The 18103-nt window shown below is 34.2% G+C and overlaps 1 protein-coding gene across 3 annotated transcripts in view; it reads left to right on the top strand.

Annotated features, from left to right (window-relative positions):
- Nucleotides 1–18103, top strand: part of LOC128868364 (serine/threonine-protein kinase N) — a 165100-nt gene that overhangs the window by 39467 nt on the left and 107530 nt on the right. The window contains exon 1 of one of the 3 annotated variants that reach the window (XM_054110367.1): nt 6668–6767. The exons of the other annotated variants lie outside the window; for them this stretch is intronic. Within the exon in view, the coding sequence (XP_053966342.1) occupies nt 6699–6767 (69 nt within the window). The 5' untranslated portion in view covers nt 6668–6698. Of the gene's footprint in view, nt 1–6667; nt 6768–18103 lie in introns of those variants that run through there. 3 annotated transcript variants of the gene reach the window in all.

The raw sequence follows: 18103 nt of genomic DNA on the forward strand, positions 1-18103 counted from the left end.
TTCAGTCGCTTGAAGCGATGATGAGCATTGTTGTAAGTGGTGGGATCTGTTAGGCTGGGAATAATGTATACCTGTATAGTACAGTATTGGTCAATGGATGGGAAAATGTTGCCTAAGATTAATGTACACCTCGTGTATTGTAGTTGTATGCAAGCGAGACTGCGAAAGTGAACTAGATATGCTAGTATGCAGTCGGGCGGAGTGGGCCATTTGTGCAGCTCTGCCATAGCATTGTCTGAGAAATGGAAATATAATACTACCATGCGGGGATTGAGTATCAAAAATTTAAGATTTTGATTGCTTAAATGCAGATAAATACGGCGATTTATTGATCTATTCTGATATTAAGGGGTTACATACGTCCAGCAGCGCCAAAAATGCGCTAAAAGAAAAACTATTTTTAGAAGGGATAACAATAGAAATAATTAAAAGAAAATTTTACATTGTTTATTAGTACTTAAAGTTTATAAAAAAATGTATTTTAATTTTTCTTTACAAAAATTAGTATCTATATAAAGAATCACAAAGCACATTGCAAAAAAAAGTTGCTCCACGATCTGCAACATTTCTCTTTGAAATGTTGATGGATCTGTAAAAAGTAAAAAAAAAAAGAAACTCTTGTAACATAAAGTAGTTATAGTCTGTCGAGCCGGATTTTTTTGAATTTCGAAAAATTTTGCAATTTACGGCATTTAAAAAAAAGTATGCGTTTTACGTCATAAATGTCACACTTTAATTATGTTTATAAAATTTTTTAATAAAAATATCAAAAATCATATCTATAGAGAAAACACTTTCGAATATTTAAAAACAAAAACCGCATCAAAAAGTATTAAAAACTGTATGACTTATCATTGCAGACCGTGCCGGAAAAAGAAGTTTCGAGAAAAACGAGTTTAAAGTTTGAGGACCGCTCTCTACCTAGTTAATGGGCGGTAGAAGCTATAATATTGGGAGTTTCCGCATGAAAATTTCACAGTATATTCTTAAGATACTATACTTCCGAAATATCGATTTTTTGAAAATTCTGTACATACGTCCACCCTTAATAGTGAGCTACTCGGTACTTGAACAAAAACAAAGAAACTATAAACAAAACAAAACCTTCAATGAAAGGACCAAACGATTTTTATAACTGATTTATAAAATATTTTTTCGATTTGGATAGGAAACTGGAAATTATCCTGGCAGAAGCCAACTAAAAGTTAAAAATATTATAAATTCTTCTTGAGAATATTTTTTATTTTGTTGCCAAATACTAGTATTTCTAAAGTGTTTAGCGGGGTACGTATAATTTAATGCTCTTCTATCTGCAAGATATTCAAGCACTATGCAAATTCTTTTAATTCGTGCCTACATCATAGACAAAAGGTTGGTATCTGTCCAACCAGCATTAACAGCGATAATAATGTCAGCCTAGAAATCCAACGTAGAATCTCTCTTGCCAACAAGTGCTACTTTGGACTAAGTAGGCAACTCAGTAGGAAAGTCCCCTTCCGGCGCACAAAACTAACACTCTACAAGCCTCTCATCATGCCCGTCCTAACGTATGGCGCAGAAGCGTGGGCGATGACAACATCCGATAAAGTGACGCTTGGAGTGTTTGAGAGAAAGATTCTGCAGAAGATTTTTAGACCTTTGCATGTTGGCGACGGCGAGTATCGCAGGCGATGGAACGATGAGCTGTATGAGCTTTAAAGGCTACAAAGGATCCGGCTCTGAAAGTATTCGATGCGGTACGAGCTGGTGCTAGCAGAGGAAGAGGAAGGCCTCCTCTGCATTAGAAAGATCAGGTGGAGAAGGACTTGGCTTCACTTGGTGTGTCCAATTGGCGTCGGTTAGCACGAGAAAGAAACGACTGGCGCGCTTTGTTTAACTCGGCCAAAATCGTGTATGCGGTTATCGCGCCAATTAAGAAGAACAAAAAAAAAATGACAGAATGCTAATAGAAGAAAATAATCACAAAGCTGCAGGAGCGTACGAATTTCAAACCTGACCACGAGAACTGCTCCAACTACAAAACGTTGATATCCTATCGGAAATTTTATATTTGTTTGGGCATGTAAAGTCCAAATGCTTTGTAAATAAACCAGCTGCAATTGAAGCATTGGGAACTAACATTATTAAAGGTATTCATGAGATACCGACCGAAGTTCTCCAGCGAGTCGTACAAAATTGGTGTTGGACGGATGGCCGAATTACGACGCAGTTGTGGCCAACATTTGAAAGGGATTGCCTTTGAAAAATAAATGTCCTGAATCGTTCTACACAAAAACAATAAAGATTGCTCAATCAATTTGAATTTTCGCTTCACAAAAGATGATTAGAATGGCAAACAATGATTTTTCTTCAGCTACGAAGTTGCCTCTTTGCAAATTGTTTCTCTTAACCTCTTCAGGGACGACTTTTTTAAAGTGAAAAAACGTTAACTTTATTTTTCATTTTATTACGAGTTATTCAGCTTACATTTATAACAATTCAGTAAGATAAGACAAAAATAGAAAATAGTAATTTTTACAAAAAAAAAAAAAAAAAAAAAAAAAATGTCCACATATGTGGCCATTTAGCGTAGAGTTCATCTAGGAATGGAAAGATTTCAAAAAACCTAATCGTACACATATGTGCCGATGCTCCTGAAGAGGTTAATAAGCTGCAATAATACCAAAAAACCAGCCAATGCATTATCCATTCCAATGGATAGTTAACTCATAGAACGCTCAAAAGCAAAGTTTTCATGATTTTTCCCGTAGATGTACTCATGGTGGTAATTTAAATGATCCGTTTTTTACGAATAATTGTTAAGAGCCGTATTTTTAATAGAAATAGTGAAATCTGAAAGAATTTAAATTTTGGCATATTTTTTAAACAACATCTAGGCGCGTCTTTCGAAAGATCCTTTACTGGTTTTAAATCACTTTGTATTGTATTGTATATAATTATGTAACAAATTTCAAGAGCAGCTGCGCGCTCAATATTAATTGTCACCAACAACTGTTATGAAAAAAAATCACCTAAAACAATTTAATTTATTTTTTAAATATTTTTGACCGTTCGTAAGTTTAGTCACTCGTTCAGAGTAGTCATAATACCGTACTAACAGACGAATGTCATGACATGAAATACATACATATCTACGTGACGAGTGGAACATTCAATTATGTGACGATTTGGCTCCAATTTTTTTCAAAACTACAAAGCATTACGTAACATATATTCATGTGGCGTATTTACCGGTAACAAATGGCAACTGTGATATAGTGAATATGAGATTTTTTTTAAGATTTAATAAACTACAATAAACACGTACTAAGGAAATGTAATTTTTTATATTGAATAAGCACTTCTCTTTTGAGTTGCTTTGCATGAAGTTTGCATGATGTATTGACATTTTACGACTGGTTCAAATGCAGTCACAGTCTCACCTCTAATGCAAGTTGAACGCCAAAAAATTCGCAACTCACGTATTAGTTCAGATTTTCACTAATGTGGGATTTTCACTTTCGACCGCCTTAGCCGAATGATCGAAAAAATAGTACAAAAAGGGAGAGGATATGTAAGTGGTTGCTGAGATATAAAACAAAAACATAAATAAATAATTGGCGTGTACACTTCTGTTAGGTGTTTGGCCGAGCTCTTCATCCTATTTGTGGCGTGCGTCTTGATATTGTTCCATAAATGGAGGGGCGAACAGTTTTAAGCCGACTTCAAACGGCAAATGGTTTTTAATGAGGAGCTTTTTCATGGCGGAAATACACTCGAAGGTTTGCCATTGCATGCCGAGGGGGGCGATGGCTATTAGAAAAAACTCTTTTCTATCATTTTGGTGTTTCATGCACGGAGATTCGAACCTTTCTTGCCGATGGCAATTACGAACCAACCCATTCGGCTACGGTGGCCGCCTGGTTGCCGAAACATAGGGGTTTTTGTTTTTTTGTTTTTTGGTGCAAGCCTTTTTTATTTTAATTGTAAGTGAAATATTTTTCGATCTAAGCGGAAGCAAATAACTATTTACTATAGGATTTTTCCGTATTTTCCGATAAAAAAAATCTCAAAACTCAAAAAAATCAAAAACTCAAAAACTTTTTCTATTTCTTCTTTTCAAATTTCAACGTTTTTATTTTTGTTAGGGAACTAATTTTGATTAAAAAAGAAAATATGGGAATTTTTTGTTTACAATAAAACTTAGATAAACATTAAAAAAAAAAAAAAAATTCAAACAGTATTTTTGGTAAAAAAAAATCCAACATTTAAATAAATTTTCTTTTAATTTCGCCGTTTTTATTTTTGTCAGGGAGCTAAGTTTGATTAAAAAAGAAGATATGGGAGTTTCGTCTTTACAATAAAACTTTAAACACAGTTAAAGATAAAAAATTAAAAAAAAAAAAAGAATTATTTTGGGAAAAAACTGAAGCATTTAAATTTTTTTTAAATCAAATTTTGATGTTTCTATTTCTGGTTAGGGAACTAATATTGATTAAAAAAGAAAATATGAGAGTTTTATCTTTACAATAAAACTTTAAATAAAATTTAAGATAAAAAATAAAAAAAATTCCAACAATAATTTTGGTAAAAAATTCAAATATTTAAATTTTTTTTATCAAATTTCGATGCTTTTATTTAAATATTTTAAAAATTAACCAACCAAACAATTAAAGAAAAAATTTAAAAAAACTTAAAAAAAAATTAAAAGAAAAAAAAATAAAGGAAATAAAAAAAACAAGTTTAAAAGAAAATTAATAAAATTTAAAAAAAAAATTAAAAACATAAAAAAAAAATTAAAAAAAAAATTGCAACAAAAATTTTGGTAAACAAATTCAAAGATGTAAAAATTTTGTTTTCAAATTTTCGACGTTTTTATTTTTTGTTTGTTCGGTGAGCTAATTTTTATTAAAAAATAAAAGATTGGAATTTTGTTTTTACACTAAAACTTTTTATGGAGAGGCAAAGTTTCTTGATAGAATTTTGATCTTGAATGCACATTTTCGCCACGGCGCCGTGCAGTAGATCACCGTGCAACACACAACGTGCCATAAAAGAAGAAAAAATGCCCTTCACAGTATTCAACTGATTTTCAATTGAACTTTACTGTTTCGAATAAACTTTGCAAATTTGGAAAATATCAAATTAACCACAGTTCACCTCAAACCTAAATACTTATGGAGTTTTGTGTGATACATATAATTACCCCTTATTTGTATTGAGAACTACTGGACTTTCTAGATACATATACACACACACGTAATATTTAATTATTAATAACATAATTTTCTCTTCCATTTCGTTTCAGGTTGGTATTTACGGTGTTCTCAGCTGATAGAAAAAGATAAAAATATTACTGCTACTAACAGCTTCCTTTGTAATTTTCTTCAATTCGCAACTAGAACGCAAAACGCGCTGTTCGAAATTTTCCAAACCAAAAATAAACCAGATATGATACCTTTTATTGCGAATGGGAATTATAACAAATACAAAAAATATGTTAATTTACAAACGGAAAGTGGCACAAATGATATGAAGGAAATTGGTGTGAATTGCTAAAACATAATTTGAAAATTATTACAGTACGCGTTTCATCAATTATTGGCTATTGCTTTTTCGATCAGTGTATTGGGTGGTGTCTACATGCAACGCTTTGTGTAGAATTAATCCGCAATTCGCTAATTCTAAATTTAATTTAACTGTCTTATTGGCTGAATTGCAAAAAAAAAAACAAAAAAAATTCCGCTTACGTCGGCGCGGTATAGGGTATAGCGCGATCGATATTTGCTGAGATTGCTTTTTATTATATTACGATTTTTCTATTTTTCTATTTATTTTAATCACGTCCACATGTCGCTCGCGTTTTTCTTTATTATGTGTTTTTTTTTTTTTTTTGTTCTTGATCGTTTAGTTTTTGTTACTATTTGTTTTCTGTGTGCCGCTGTTGAATGGCCGCTGTTCGTTCGCAAAGTGTCTTTAAGACTCAATGTCGCCCAACAATTTTCTACAAAATCGACACTTTACGAGCGTCAATATTTTTGTTTATATTTTATTCGCCGTTTCTACGCCGTTGAATTCGGCAATTGGGTTTTTTTTTTTTTTAATTTCTGTTTTTCAATACGTTCTTCGTACTTTCGCCACGGAATTTTGTAAATTTTTATTTTTGGTGTCTACCCACGCCTTTATTGCATTTTGCGCTTCGCAAACAAATCGATCTGTGTATGGATAACTTTGACGATGGCGGAATCATTGTCGTCGCGCGTATTTTGCCAATTTCTTTTCTAGTTATTTAATTCTCGTAACTATAGTTAAATGAAAATAAGAGGCATTTAGATAAACGTATCGTTAGTTATAGTTTTACTTTTTTCGAGTGCGAATTAAAATTTCCTACGAAATCAGGTATGACTTCTGAGAGTGCGAGTGAAAAGCGAAAAACATGGAGTGGCAAATGGCAAATATGATTTAAAAACTCCACTTGAACATTTATGAATGTGTGCGTGTAAAGTTAATAGAATAAAGAGAAAAGGTTTTGATATTAAAAAGTGATTTGAAATATTTTTAAATATTAATGTTTACTCCTATTTAGTGGAGATAAAAAAATTGTATAAAAAAAAAATTACAAAAAAAATTCAAACAAAATAAATCTATATAATTATGTCTCTGTGATACGAGCTAAAAATAATTTATAAAATACCCTTTACTGTGATTACAATTAAATTATGACATCCGTTACAATGAATATGGTTTTCTTAAAGGATTTACGAACCCGCATCCGAGGATATATTCATGTACGTATGAAAGTAATATCATTTTTGGCTTATCGAGCAATTTTTTGGCTTTATTTATGAACAGACAATAATTTAGGAACAGACATATGCCGACTTTACGAAAGTACTGCGTCCGGCACTCGAAAAGTAACCATTTAAAAAGGCTTATGGCCTTAGTTTGGAAAATTACTTTTATTCAATTCAAATTAAAAAATGTGTGTAAATAATACAAAATTAAGAAAGAATTTACTTTTACTCGATATAACCACCTTTTGCCTTGACTATGACCTTGAGACGGTCCAGCAACGAATCGCAAGCTGCCCGAATGTGACTTGCAGGTATTTTGGCCTACTCACGGACAATGGTTTTTTTTCAACACCTCGAGACTGGTGAATCTTTTAGTTCGGACTATACTCTTCAAAATCGCCCAAAGAGAATAATCTATCGCATTCGCGTCTGGTGAATTTGAGAGCCATTGTGTGGACGTTATGAAGTTCGGAAGGACGGAACGTTGTTTTTTAGCCATTCTTGGTTCACTCGAGCTTAGTGAGACGGTGCCGAGTCCTATTGAAACGTCCATGGTCTGGCACCGAAATGTTTGTCTGCTCAGCACGGCTTCAAAGCAACCTTCAGAATACTTTCCCGACAATATTTCGCATTTACCTTGACGCCAAGCTCGATGAAAACGATTGGAGAGCGCCCATCTAAGGTTACAACGGCCCAAACCATTACCTGTGGCGGGTGCCAATGGTGGCCAATCGATTACTCAAATTCACATATGAACGGCCGGCCTATAGTTTTGGCAGGTTACGAATTGCATGTTTGAAAAATTGTCTCGTCAGAAAACACAATTTTCGGAAATTGATCGATTTCGGTCAAGCGATGCAACTCCTTCGCTCAAGTCTGACTTGTTTCTACTTTGGTGTGAGATCATGCGCCTTTTAGATCTTGTAAGGCGTGACTTTGAGATCATTTTTCAGTATGTGGCGTATGCTACGGTCTGATATTTTCAGTTTTTTCGCCATTTGATTGGCACTTCGTCGAGGATTTCGCTCAAGACGCTTCTTCACTTTTTTCACCATTTCACGTGACGTTTCGCGATGCTACCAGAATCATTGTAACAAGTAATAGTGCGATAAACAAAAAGTTTATTTACTTTAAGGTGCTCGAGCTCACGAACAATCGCTGGTTGTGATTTTCTAGCCAAATAAAGGGTTTTCCAATAACAGGTGTCATTGGTGAATGGATGGCGCTATCGAGTGATGATTAACGATTTTTTTATGGCCATAATTGGATTGTACTGATCTGGACAACTTGTTTTTCAATAAGACGGCGCTTCGTCCCGCACAAGGAAATATGGAATTCGTGAGGCTATCGAGGACACAGGGCAGCCACTTTGCAATTCGGTTATGGAAAATTTCATGAAAAGGATACTATCCCGTAAACGTGGTCGTGGTGGTCATTTGCCTGATTTTATTTTCCACTATTAACGGTATACCTTCCTCTTTATAATGAAATAAACATCCCATCCGATCATTTATATTAAAAAATAGCATTTTTCTTAAAATATCAAAATAACACCTCTTTATGGAAACCCTTTATAATACAATCACACTATTACATTTGAAATCCATTACTGATTTTCTTTTTTCGTGGATTTTCGGTAAAATGCTTCCGCGCGTCACACTTCGAGCACCGGATCCTGTAATAAAATAGTTGAGAAACAAGTGGATTGCGCTAGAGAACATTGAGATGTATCCTTTCCAAAAGATAAGGGCATTTAATGGCACCTGGCACCTTGATAAATTCTAAATTTTATCATAGCCACGACTTGAGCCTGGAGGACGCTGCAATGAAGGAAGCATGCATAGGTATCAAAGACAGTAGCATAAAGGAGACATTACCTAGAAAACCTCAGTCTGCTATTCAATCTACTTTTCAAATGCGCACCACTGCACAAATAAATGAACTGCGCTGCTAGCAACAGCAGCTGTTTATGGCGGACTCCTGGACTGCGGTCTTTTACTTATTGTAAAACCAAAAACCTGTTGACTTTCTTTCCTTTTTACTTTCCCCATTAATCTAGCCACGACTGTGTGCAATTATGAATGAATATTCGTAATAATGCTTGCAGCTGTTCCGGCAACCACAATCCTATATCTTACCTATATATTTACATGCTTTATGTTTTATTTTGCCAGATCGTGACACCCATAAAAGTAATTTTTGTCACCCATCGTAAAAAGTATAGCGACTTTTTTGTGGTCAGTTTCTCGACAAATATAAAACGAATTTTACATATTAAAAAATAAAAGTAAAGTATTCTTAAGCAATAAAAAGTTGAGTTATTTCTGTTTTAATTGTTCGTAAATAAAAATTAAAAAATGAAGGAAAGCAGTGGAAATTATTTCCATTTATTTGATTCAAGAAAAATGTGGAAGTCTAAAATTTGAAGACACTGATCTTAAGTCCAACTGGTTATGTATAGAGTGGCCATATGAGAACGAAAGTTAAAAAAGTTAAATAGCATCAGCAGATATCAAAATGATTCTGGCTTTATATTGAAGTTACATTCATGCAATTATGTACGAAATAGTACATCATTCAAGCAGTTCATTTCTTGATGGCACGGATTAAATATGTGCAGGAATGTTGGAATGTTGCCCTCAACCCTGTAGACCGAGGACTTGAAGTAGTCCCAAAGAAAATATTCGGTAGTTCTCAAGTTGCAAGATGTTGTTGTTGTAGCAGTGTAAACATTACTCATGCCTGTACGGGGAATGCTGCTGGTGTGACGGTCCTTAGCCGTATAAATGTGTATCTGGTTTGTTCCGGTAACGTAGATTCGACTATCGTGGGAACGCATGATCGCGGCGGCCAATTGACGAACCCTTGGCGTCAGATGACCCTGTCGTGAAATTTCTGCTGCACAACTTCGAGATTACGTCGGTTGTATGGCTTAGAACGTCGCACATAGGGGTATTTGAACAATCTAAGGGGCCAAAAGTATTTTTGGGTTTAACGTGTGCTAATGGATGTTTCTGAATAAAACCAACTAAAATAATGAACTTAAAACATTTATTGAATGAAATATAATATGAGAATGAATAAAGATTTACAGGATCAAACATAAAAAATATAAACAATTAAAAAAAGCATCCAATCAAATGGTATTATCTAGATTTTCTTCATCGATACGTGAAGAAAATTCTAGGTTTGGATCGGCAGGCATGAGCATTTCCAATGTTTCTGGCAGAAATGATGGGACTTTCTTCTTTTTATTTGCCTCCTAGAGCTCATTAAGGGGTCCGAACTTAAAAGGAGGCGATTAAAAATATCCCTGTTGCAATTATCTCTAGTAAATTTTCGGGCAAAATCTAACCGGTAAGAGCGGAAATGCTTATTTCGGGCTTCTGCAGCCTCTTCAGAGAGCTGGCCAATTGGTAACAAAGCACTCTTTATTATAACAGCTCCATGAATAAGTATTTTGTGCATTGTGGGTGTCATGGGATGCCACGGATAAAGATCCACATATAATCGAGCAGTTTCTGTTGCATAAATATCATATTTTTCAGGATTAATTTTATGACCACTAGAAATTGTTTCTAGAATAACTTTCAGTCTATATATTAATTCGTAGCTGATGCCTGTTATATCGGATGCTAATTGAGGATTGTCGAAAAATCTTCGACTTGTGTTACCGTCATTGGTATTACCGAAATTCGCCTTTGGCATATCTATTAACAATCCCGTTTCTTGGCGAAACCTGTCCTGGATCTCTTGTTTTCTCTCTTTCCCCGTTCAGCCAAGATTCATTACTTTTTAGGAATACCGCTTCTTTATAATGAGCTTTAGTCCATCGATTTTTAAATTCTGATTGGAAATGTGCAAAATTGCTTTTCAACGTCTCAATTTGATTGTCAGAGAATCCTTTAATAGACATAAACTGATATTTCAAGAAATTTAGCCTTGCCTCTATGTTGGGTAAATTTTCATTGTTCATGAGGTCAAACAAGTATTTTCTAGTCATAATCCTCATTCCCGATGTTCCCATTGAACCTACAACAAATAAATATTTCGCTTAATCCCTTGTAATGGAAAAGACCTTTTTCATAAAATTTTACCAACAACATTCAAAGTACTAAAATACCGTTTATCCGGACTTATCCGGATCAAATTCTTTGATGAATTGTCAAAACAAGGTACATACTAAACAATTACAGTCGAATCTTAACCGGATCTATCTCGATAGTCTTACTTATTGACTAACAAATATTATTTTAAGAAAAAAAAAAGTAGTTTGAGAAGGTGTGTAGTTATAGGCTTGAAAAGTTCACTTAAATACTTGAAAATTATAAAGATTCTAATTGATTTCATTCATTACTAACCTAATGCTTCAGAATCCATAACTCTTTACTCCACTGTTGAACATAAAAACATGAAATTTCACTTTTAAAGTTTGGGTTTTGCAAGAGTGTCGAGGACAGATAACGTACACGAGGTGATACGATCGAATTCCGACTGCCGTTATCGTATGTCAAATGCTTGTAGGGTGCGCGGGAGGGGCTGGCTTTTGTTCTCGGAAGGGTCAGGTACCTCAGGAAGTCATTTTTGTAAATGTATTTATTGTTTTGTTAAATGGACTTTTGACCCCGTAGATCTTTCAAATACCTGTATGTGCGTCGTCTTGTTGGTGCTATTTACTATATCGACATATCGATACTGTCGTGGTCTGCCCACAGAAAATTTGTCAATATCGCTCTATAGTGAGGATTGTTGACGTAACGGTATGTTCTTCCTTATTTTCGAAACCGTAATCAAACAGTAAGTCTTTGTGTATGTAATCGATAGTAGGTCGAACACATGTGGATTGAATTCGAGTGCTAACAATTTTGCTTGCTGACATAGTTGCTGAGCGAGAAATGGGCCTTATCCGAAAGTATGACATTTTGGCTAAAACCCGGATCTCCGGCGAATTCACGTTGTAAGCCCAAATACAACTGCAAAATAAGCTTGGTTGTCTCCACATTAGACGATGTCCAATTCACTAATCGACGCCAAGTCGACATTTCTGGTCTTCTGGTTATGTTTTCTTTACTTCGCACAAATCTCTCCTAGGTTGGTAGCTAGAAGAGTGTGGTCGGTGGTCCAAAAGAGTGCATTCGCGTTCAAATTGTTTACCTCACATTTGGTAAGCGCGAAACAATGAACGATGAAATGGCAAATCTTACTGAATATTTTGGCAGCTAAATGCCATTTCACAGCTGCTGAAATTTGGAATAATTGGAAAACTTATCATTACAATCTGGTCATCCTTTAGTTGGATAATATACAAGGTGAAGTCCAAAATAAACAAGACTGGCGTCATAAAAATGTTTTTGATGGCGCCATATTTTTAATGAGTTAGTGCGTTTGAAGTTATATCCATAGCTGACTTCCAGTGAAAGCTTGGAGACATTCGGTGCAATGGAAGCGAAGTTTTTGCGTCTAAAGTGTCAGTATGTTTGTGTCATTGGTACAAAAAAGAGTTTCGAACAATGAGCTAAAATCAAATTTTGTTTTAAAATCGGTAAAACGTTTACCGAAACATTTGAACTGATGAAAAATGTTTATGGCGATGATTGTCTATCCCGTGCCAGAGTTCATGAGTGGTACACTCAGAGATGATTGTGAGGACTTAAATGACAGTGAACATTTGGGCCGCCCAAAATCAGTAATTGTGCATAAACTTACCAAAAATGAAGTTCATGAAATCAGAGTTGAATATCAACATCGATTTATTGCATTTTAACTGATCATTTGGGCTTACAATAGGTCTGTGCACGTTTCATTCCGCACAAGTTAACTGAGGAGCAAAAATCGCTCAGAATTCAACATTCGAAAGACCTCATTAAAGAGGAGAGAAAAGACGAGAACTTCCTCTACAACATTGTAACCGGTGATGAAACGTGGTGTTTCCTACATGAACCTGAAACTAAGCGTCAAAGTGCCGAATAGAGGGCCCCAGACGAGCCACCACCCAAAAAATCGCGATTGGAGATGTCAAAAATCAGGTCGATGCTCATTTGTTTTTACGATTCCAAGGGAGTTGTCCACAAGGAGATCGTGCCAACGGGCCAAACGGTCAATGCAATTTTCTATATTGGTGTTTTGAAGCGTTTGTTGCATCGAATTCGCCCTGAATACGGCGAAGGAGGAAGCTGGCGCTTATTGCATAATAATGCACCATCTCATCGATCCACTCTTGTGACTGATTTTTTTACTAGAAATCTCATTTTAACCATCAATGACTCACCGTATTCGCCTGATATGGCTCCCTGTGACTTCTACCTATTCGGAAAATTCCATTTGACCAAGAAAGGAAAAGGATTTGCGTCCGTAAAGGCCAACCAGAAGACTTGTAGCGACATCCTGATGGACATTCCGGATTCCTGTGAATGGCCTGAAACACTCTTTCGTAAAGCTTTTAGATCGCGCAAAACAGTGTATAAAGGCCAGAGCGGACTATTTTGAATAAATAAGCTCAAAGTTATCAGAACAAAGCTCCTGTCGTTTCAATTTTAGCTCAGTCTTGTTTATTTTGGACTTTACCTTGCATGTTGTTGTATTACTGAAATAGCATCTTGTCGCATGCCTTATATATGTCTTAAGCCATACAGTGGCGGTCAAAATAATAACAGCACACACATATTAGTCAGTTTCGATTATTCATTTATTTTGTATTTAATTTTTTTTTATTATTTTTCAAAAATATAGTTCAACAAAATTAATGGAACATAATGTTTCAAACTTTGTATAAAATTTAAAAAAATTTCAATTTTCAAAATTTCAAATTTATTAGTGAGAAGTTTGTTTCTTAGTAAACTTGCAGTTTATTATGGAAAACAAAAATTGATCCAATTTTATTTTGTAATATCTTTTTAATTAAAGAAAAAAAATGATTATATTTATAAATCTTCCGATAGAGTGATTAATTTTGCGCTACCCAATGGCGCTTGCCCACCCACTGATTGCAAAGAAAACATCTTTTTCTCTAAAATAAGGACCGCCCTAATGTCACTGTGCACAATTTTAGACACGTGTGTAATCAACTTTTTTTTTTTATAAAAAATACTTAATTTTTAAAACAAGCAATTGTAGTAAAATTAATAAAAACAAGGAAAAAGTGAGAAATATGCGCATATGCACATACCGAAATACATACATACACATAGGCATGCATAAGTAATGGATAAATGCGCGTACTTGAGGCAACTGTGTGCGCTTGTCATCGTCGCACCATTTACATAAGTGTCTGTCTGCGCATGAGTGGAAATTTATCACAACACTTCCTCCAAAAGCTGATAGAGGGTAATAAAGAGCTGCATTCATGTGCACAGTGCTTGAGTCATGTAATGCGGATGATAAACAGTGGAAGCAACGAGAGTGGCAGGCAGCATCATCAGCTCGCAGTTGCTGCGGCATCTTCATATGCTTACAACGTATTTAGTTATATATGTAAGTGCATGTGTACTCTGAGGTGGAGATGCAAACATAGACAAACTACATACTCGCATTAGGTTGCGTCTTATTTCTATGGCATATTTGGCATCATTCCAATTTTATAGTCAAAGAAGTGTTTAGAATATTTTGAGCGCTAACTGCCACTAAACTTATTGAAATTAATGAATTATATTTGAAGTTTTGTGTAGCAAATTACATTTTCCATACTGAATCTATCAGACGTTGAAGGTCAGCTTTCATAGGATCGCAGAACAGTTGTTGGTGCTTTTTATTCGTGACCGGCCTTAACTTCGAAAAACTTCTAGAAATAAAAAATACAAAATTGCTGCATCATTTCATGAACTGGTTGGGGATTAATGCCAATAGCTGGGCTATGAAGCGTCTTGTAATCAAACCTGTTTCTCCGTACCTAATTTTTTGTACAAGGATTGGCGTTGTTGTTGTAGCGGTTTACTAAACCCTGTCAGTGCAGTGTAGTCAACGGTCGTCTTCGTCCAACATATCTAACGGTAGACTCAGAAAACATGCTGTTTCGACAGGTTGCGTCCAGATGGAGAGGAGTGTTAGTTTAATAGGTTTGATAGGGTACGGGAATAGCTGGGTAGTGACGTGCGGCGTGCCTTCACATGTTGGACATCATATATTGGGTATGTCGGGGTCCATTCTGGATAAGTAGGGGCTTAACCTGCTACAATGTCCAGAACGCAATTGGACCAAAGTTACGCGGGCCTCGCGAGGCAGCTGAAGCTCTTCGTCTACAATAGGTTGGACTCCGATAACGGCATTCAAAGTACTGGGATCCAGAGTTTTGGAAGGTGGTAAGGGTCTCCCGCTAAGTGCTTAATGCTTAGTGTTTGTCTGTATAATGCCCGGTCCAGTAGTTCTAATTATGTTTTGTCCCCGGATCTCGACACTGTAGTTGAAGAGATGCTTCCTGATGTGCGTGGGAGGTGGCTCAGGCTCTAGCAAATGTTTGCAGGGGTATCGGTAGCACCCTAGAAGAAATTGCTTGCTGAGCATTTTGATGTGCTTCTTGGCTGGGATTTGGGGTCTAGACAAGGATTGGGGTCTAAGCATTTGCCGGATGTGAGAGCTGTGTTCATAAAAACCTGTCGACAATCAACGCAGTAATAGGAGCCAATATCGAGGTTTGTAAAAAAATTAAGCCATTTTAGTTTTTGTTTTCAATTCTCAGAATATTCTCTTCGAATTGTGTCGCGAAATAAACAAAAAAAAGTGTTCTGGGAGAGAGTTTAAAAGTCAGCATTCCGGGGACTTGCTTAAAATTGTTCCGAATAACTACATATCACAGTTAACAGACTTGAAGCCATTTGAGTTTTTCTATTTTAAAAATTTTATTTTCGGAGGAAGTTTTATGGGCGTTTAAAAGTTCCGTGGACTTCATTAAAATTTACCCGAATCACTTTTTAACACTTTTAACATAATCTTTCTCTTAAACACTCCAATAGACGCCTTATTGGATACTGTCATCGTCCAAGCTTAGGAATTGAACAAGCTTAGTTTCTGATAAGTAGGGATAGGCAGCTTAAAGACCTCTGACTCTGAAATCCCGCCAGTACTGAGTCTGAATTGGATTCATTCTTTCTAAAATAAACAAATTTTCCGTCGTTCGGAATTTGTGATATCTGACTTCAGCGATTTCGAAAAGTTCTATAAACATCAGGCCATTGGATTCTGATTAACGTAGTTTCTCGTGGTAACTTGGGTCTGCTGTAAGATTAGGCCTTTTATCTTTTTATGCACGTTTCCTCGAAACGTATTAACCGATTACATGTTTTTTATTTGTTTTTTTTTAATTGTTTATTAAATAAAAATTTATTATTTTTTAAATTTATTAATTTATTTAATTTTTTATTTTTTTAGTTTTTTAAATCTACCGAGTCTCAGGGACTTTTCTTCAGACTAATTTAAACACTTCGTACATGCGTCGAAATTTTTCAGTCTGTTTTCTCTATTAGATTCAAGAAAACCTCATAAAACATTGAAAGTCGTGTTATAAAAAAAAAAAATTGTGAAAAAAATAATTGTTTTTTTTAACTCGTGCTAAATCAAATTCGTGTAAAAAAAAGATGTGAAAAGAGAATTAGGTGTACTCGCATTTGGTTTTGTTTTAGTGCTATTTTTTACTTTTGGTTAAAATATTTTTTTTTTATTTTATTTTTTTAAATTAATTTTTTTTATTTAATTTTTTTTTAATTTTATTTTTTTTTAATGTATTTTTTTTATCTTATTTTGATGTTTTTTTGCTTTGGTTCTTTTATGTTTTTTTTAAATCTTAATTTTTTATTATTTTTGCTGTGGTCTTTTTTTATTTTTATTTTGTTAGTCACTAAGGTTTTAAGGTACTAACCCAATAGTTGGGTCATCAGCATCATCATAGTTGGTTTTGTTTTGTTTTATGTTGTTTTGTTTTGTTTCTGTTTTTTTGTTTTGTTTCTGTTTTGTTTTACTTTTGTTTAAAAAACTATTGTTTTTTTTTAACTTTTATTTAAAAAACTATTGTTTTTTTTTAGTTTTTAGTTAATTTTTATTTATATTTTTATTTAATTTTTTTATTTTGTTATCCACACTTTTTTATTGAATGTTTTTTATATTATTTTATTTGAAACACTTTTTTAATTTGTTTTTACCTTTTTTTAATTTAAAAAAAATTTTTTTCTTTAATTTTTTTTTGTAGATTAAAATTTTTTTTTTATTTGTTTATTTTTTCTTATATTTTTATATCTAAATCTTTTTATATTTTCTCTATATTTGGTTTTGTTTTAGTTTTTTTTTGTGCTCTTTTCTGCTATTGTTTAAAATTTTTTTATTTTATTTCATTTTTGCTTTATTTTTGTATTTTTATTTATGTTTTTTTTTTTAATTTTTCATTTAATTTTTCATTTAATTTTTCATTTAATTTTTTTTACATTTTATTTAATTGTTTCTTAATTTGTAATTTTTTTTATTAATAATGTTGTATTATAATGTGATTGTTTTACTTTTGTTCATTGGTTTTTTATTTTTATTTTATTAGTCACTCAGGTTTTCGGTTCATTTTTATTTTTAGTTTGTTAGTCACTCAGGTTTTAAGATACTAACCCAATAGTTGAGTCATCATCATTATCATCATCATCGTCATCATTTAGCGTTACAACCCAGGTGGGTTTTACCTTCACCATGATATTCGTCCAGACCTCTCTACCTCTTGCTAAATATTTCTAGTTCGTTACTTGGAGCGTTCGTAGGTCTTCTTCTGTGCAGTCCATGACTCGCCTAAGCGGGCGAACTTTATTTGTCGTGCTGCATTATTTGTTTTTGAGCTTGTCTTTTTTGTCTTCTATTCTTACAACACGTTCAATCACCTTAGCCTTTGCGCTTTGATGAATTTGATAATGTCTGTGCCATGCATGCGTTGGAGTAACTCTGCACAGGTCCGTATTATATAAGCACCTCTTTCGTTTACCCTGGGGCCATATATCCTCCTGAATATCTTTATCTCAAAGACTCTGTGAGATTCCGCTGCATGGGCCGTCATGGACCACACTTCCGAGCCATTTGTAGCAATGGGTCGCATTATTGTTTTATATTGTATTATTTATTTATTTTTACCTTGGAAGAATTTTTTAAATAATGTTTTATTTAAATATTTTTAAAAATATTTATTGCTAAGTTACTTAATTGTTACTTTATAATATTGCTCACAATTTTCTATTCCTTCCAAAGTAAAAATAAATACTCATTTTCCTCTTCTACTGCAAAAGATTATTCCAATTGGAAAGGCACACCCTAATACACACACATACATATATACATAGTAAATACGTACAATGCATATTAACGCTGCCGCCCTC

This window comes from Anastrepha ludens, chromosome 6 (assembly GCF_028408465.1).
Source record: "Anastrepha ludens isolate Willacy chromosome 6, idAnaLude1.1, whole genome shotgun sequence".
Taxonomy (NCBI): domain Eukaryota; kingdom Metazoa; phylum Arthropoda; class Insecta; order Diptera; family Tephritidae; genus Anastrepha; species Anastrepha ludens.